We start from the raw sequence: 5,004 nt of genomic DNA on the forward strand, positions 1-5,004 counted from the left end.
CTAAAGTTCACATTCCCTTTGTTACTGATAATGTTCAGACAGCCCAGTGGGGAAGCTACATTACCTGACGAGTTGTATCACCTTTTACCTTGGTATACTGAGTGCCCTGCACGGCAATAAACTTCCACTACAAGTGCAGAGACTGATTTTATCAATTTCTCTTAAAACTAAGTTGGTTTATTGACTACTGCATGTTTCTCCAGATTTACGTATTTTCCAACATCAAGCTTTAAGGAAAACAAAAGATCTCATCATCCTAGACGTTCAAAGAAAACCGAGGTGTAATTGTGAAGTTGCAGACAGACACACATGACTGGAGGCACTTAAAGGTTATTAATATTACTTGGCAAAGTCAGGGGAACATGGAACTGGATGCACAATTTTACACTTCTTATGTGGTTGAGATAACCACGTGTTGTGGCCCACACGTTTGCTGACTTTAACCATTCCCATTCTCTTTGACAGAGGTTGTAAGACTTCACCATACCTATTGTAGCAGTCCAATGAGCATCTGCTGAACTGCAGCAGTATAATGCTAAGAACAGGTATTTCAGGTGTCTGGGTGCCTGTGCCACTTTTACTGCTATTCTTAGCTGTACTACCAAAGGTAACCTGTCTCATACTCTCCCTCACTTCAGTTTTATTCTAATTAAACCTTCTTGGTTTTCAAGAAAAGCATGAGTAAAAACACACGCTCATACTAGACCTGTATGTTAATTTCTAGAGAACCAGCACGGATGAATGCATAAACTTCGGTTTGAAAGGGCTTGGGACAAGGACACCACTAACCTTCACAGGTTTCTTGTAAGAGCAGAATGCTGTTAAAGCTAAGATACATCTCAGTGTAAAATATAAGATTTTAGAAGCAAACCATGTTATTTCTTCCTGAATTGCCTGCATTCTCTCACCCCAAGGCCAGGCTAAGTTTACTTTAGCATCTGCAATCATCACAGATGCTTCACACTTTGATCTCAGGCATCCAAATCTAGCAGACAATGCTGAATCACAAGTTCTGTGCAACTGCTCTGGCATCCACCCAAAGTGGAAAGGAACAGCCATTTGCTTGGACATAGACAGCCATCACTTTGAACAAGCTTCCCTCATATTAAAACTACGTACTTCGGCTTGTCTAGAGTATAACCACCTTGCAGTGAGAAGACAGAACTTTGGGGATCATTTTAAATCCTTCAAGTACTTTTTTCTTTCAAGCCCTACTACTATCACAAGGAAGCCACATGGGTGAACTTCTTGTGACAAGTAAGGAAGGAAGGACGCAAGGACCACGGGGGAAAAAGCAGTTAACCCCACATCATGAAGACTACTTCTAGCAGGAATTTTTCAGGAGAAAGTTAACAGGAGGGAACTGTCATCAACTTTAGGAATGGAAATAGAGGCTGTTTTGTTGGCAGCAAAGCAGAAGAAGGAATACAGGACACAAGGAGTGTTCCCAGTGTCAACATGCCTGTCTTTCACTCCTAATGTTCATCCTGTATCAGCAGCACCTTCTCCAAACACCATATATTTAAGTCCCTCCTCTACTTTTCCCACAGTTTTAGAAACAACAAATGTTCTTTTACTAATTTCAGGATGGAACAGGCAGCTGGTATATCTAGCTTAATGCTCATGCCAGTGCTGTTCTCTATATTGTTCTATGCATACTGAAATTGTAACATACTTCCTTACAAGTACTGTGTAATTCTCTCCTAGCTACCAACAACCCCATACAAGAAATACCTTTGCTATACCTGTGAGGCAGAAAATCAATTGCAAGGTGCCTAAGCCCCTTTCCCTGTTACTTAGGTTTGCATTCAAAGTGTCAAAAGAGACATGCTCAGTGCTTTAGCTTTCTTTAAAACTTAACTCTTCCAGAGTAAATCATCTACCCAGCTTTAACAAACAAGGCATGTCAAAGTATGGTAGCCACATCAAGAAGCACACTACCACAAAATCAAGCCTGCCTGCAGCTCCTAGTGCTAGACCAGCTGCAAGACATGCTAGTACATGCCTCTGCTTTATTCAGTGACAGTCATTGGATCTGAGCTATAAATAAGCTCTAAGAGTTCCATTTCTCTATAAGCATTTTGCAACATGCTTGCAGACAGCAAGAGTGCACCGAGTATCACTGCTGCTATACAGATGAGCTTCATGCCAGCTGCCAGCGTGAAATGCATTCAAGTTTCAACTTACGCTGCTTGGGTAGAGCTTCTGCCAATCTCCTCAGGCTGGTCAGGCTGTCAGCCCCAAGCTGGTTTAGGATGCTAGGAAGCATTTCTGTCAGCTGCTTTGTCTCAGCATGGCCAGTGATAGTGAAAGTGTTAGCAGCCAGAGACGCCTGGACTTTTGGGTTATTGAAGTGAATGACGGTTCCTTGGTTGGTAAACATGTTTACCTGCAAGAAAAAGATTTCAGTGTTTGAAGCAGCTTAGCAAGATTTTTCAATTTAACAGGAAACTGAAGGTCTTAAGCTCCATGAAGACTTACTGATCATTTGTAGACAAGTTTAAGACCTATGTTATGTACCAGGAAATTCATATACTTTCTATTTCTAGATAGGAAACCTTTTTTACCATTGAAGCAATTACCTCTTCAATTCCAGAAATATTGTTGACACCAAGTTTCTTCAATGAAAACTGAAGTTTCTTGTCATCTGCTGTAGCTGTTCTGTGAACAACCTTCTTCTTTCTGCGGGCAGTACCCTTTGCAAAAATAAAAGAATCACAAACTTCAGTAGTTCTTCACACACACTGATCCTCAGGGCTGTGTAACTACTTTACAGTATCTACAAATCAATTTAACATACGAAGTTCCACTTCTGTGTTTCTCTGCCACTGTTCACTCAACTCTATACCCACAGCTGCACTGCAGCAGTCCCTCCCTGGCTGTAAGGGAAGCTTTGCACACCTGTGAGAATGTGAGGTTTTAAAGCCAATGCACAGAGCATATTTATTCCACAAATCTTATGGCATTTTGCAGCATCTCAGAAAAAAAAATTTACACGTTCACTCTGGTTAACCCAAGTTACCCAAGGAATAAAATTGAAGAATGAGCAGTTCTAGGTAATTTCTCACGCTTATTAATTTGCCACCCTTAGATCATCTTGTTTAAATTATAGCCAAATTTTGGTAACAGTCAGGGGCCATAAAGCTATGAACACATCATTAACAAATAAATTTAAGAAAACTCAGAATACTCAATTTTTATTCCAAATATTACTTCTACATAATGTTCCAGATCAACCCTGTTTATAAACCAAACAAGCAATGATTAAGTTTCCCTACCAAGGACATTACTAGTACCTGTCTAGAAGCAGTTTACTGACATGCCCTGTTTCTGAAAATAATTTTATATGCTTTTGAAGAAAAAAACTTACATCCCACATCAGAAAACACTTATGCCTATGAAGGCTTCAGTATAATCTGACATAAAATGTCTAGAAATAAGTGAAACTAAGCTCCATTTTAACACTGCAACTACTCATCCAAGTCCTGCTACACCAGCTGTCCATCTGACATGCTAGCAATAAGAGGATGTGTTGCTACATAAGTACCTCTTCAGTTAACTGGTGGAAGTTACAAAAGTGGCTGAAACTAGCCAAACTCATGCAACTCAGTTATCAACAATCAGGAATGTCAATGGCAATCCCATAGGAAACTAACAGTTGGGAGAGCACAGCTCCAAAGTTTAGCTCTTTGTCTAGAAAGCTTGACATTCATTCCCTGCTACTGTCAGCTTAACACACACAGTGGTTCAGACACTACTGAAAATAATGCAAATGGCTTCATTTTAGTGCCTTGTCTACCCAGAGACTGAGACATAAAGTACATGCTAAGTCCCTCTAGACAAAACAGCTCTCAGTAAAATTGCAAACACGGGTGTCTCGAATCAAAGCCTGTGTAGGAACATGTACCTACCCCACACCCATCTCAACTTGTGTAAACAACGCCATGAAGAACCTCAGGAATAATCTCCCATTATAAAGACAAACAGCAGCAAAAAGTCAAGTTCAGGCATTCCAGGTATTCTACAGGCTGATCTCTAAGCTTTGCTTAACATCTCCAAAAGACCTGTATTGACCAGAGAACTTCATAAGCTCTAAGCTCAATGTCTGCTCTTACATAAGAAACATTCAAAGCCTCCACAGTCAATAAACACACCCTGGTTAAGATGCACATCAGCAAAAATAAAATACAGGAGTTCACTGACCAGTAACACATACAAGGGACACGCAAAAATCACCAAGGCAGTTCATGACCACATTAACCCTGATTTAAAGCTGCCTAAATCTCCTAATGACCAAGGAAAACCCTCAACACAGGAATGAAAGTTCCTGCAAACTTTGTCAGCAACAGTTCTGCCTAATAATTTGTATTCTGGTAGGTATTTTGTATGCTCCCTGAGGTATAAAAACATTACTAACCAATCCCGGAATTAAAACTGACACTGTAATTAAAATGTTTACTGCCACACAACTACACTAAACACTCTTTTGTTATTTTCAGACTACAAGCAAACACACAACTACTCAAATTCAGATGTCATAACAAAGTGAAAAGGTCTTCTGAGCATGTTAGTCTACAATTACAAGGGTGTGACTAATACAGAATTTGCAACTTTGTGCTAAAAGGTAACCTTGAGCATCTTATTTATTTCTGTCCAGAATCTATAACACAACCCTCTGTGTCCTGTTATATAAACTATGTCCGAACTCACCTACTGTAAGGTTTACTCCGGAGATGTAGTAATGGGACAAGGGGCAATGGGTACAAATTGAAGGAGGGGGAACTTAGGTTAGATATTAAGAAGAGGTTTTCCCTGTGAGGGTGGTGAGACACTGGCACAGGTTGCCCAGGGAGGCTGGGGCTGCCCCAACCCTGGCAGTGTTCCAAGCCAGGCTGGATGAGCCTTGAGCAACCTGCTCTGGTGGGAAGTGTCCCTGCCCAGGGCAGCGAGGTGGGAACAGATGATCTGTAAGGCGCATTCCCAGCTATAAAATTCTAGGATCAA

At 40.7% G+C, this 5,004-nt stretch overlaps 1 protein-coding gene across 1 annotated transcript in view; it reads right to left on the reverse strand.

Annotated features, from left to right (window-relative positions):
* The window catches only part of LOC103806682 (transcription factor BTF3), a 3,771-nt gene extending 1,078 nt beyond the window's left edge, over positions 1-2,693 (reverse strand). The window contains exons 1-2 of the mRNA XM_009079392.1: positions 2,583-2,693; positions 2,188-2,389 (exon numbers count right to left, since the gene is read on the reverse strand). Coding sequence (XP_009077640.1) covers positions 2,188-2,383 — 196 coding nt within the window. The 5' untranslated portion in view covers positions 2,384-2,389; positions 2,583-2,693. The remainder of the gene's footprint in view (positions 1-2,187; positions 2,390-2,582) is intronic.
* Between the last annotated feature and the right edge of the window lie 2,311 nt (positions 2,694-5,004).

This window comes from Acanthisitta chloris, unplaced genomic scaffold (genome assembly GCF_000695815.1).
Source record: "Acanthisitta chloris isolate BGI_N310 unplaced genomic scaffold, ASM69581v1 scaffold21597, whole genome shotgun sequence".
NCBI lineage: Eukaryota > Metazoa > Chordata > Aves > Passeriformes > Acanthisittidae > Acanthisitta > Acanthisitta chloris.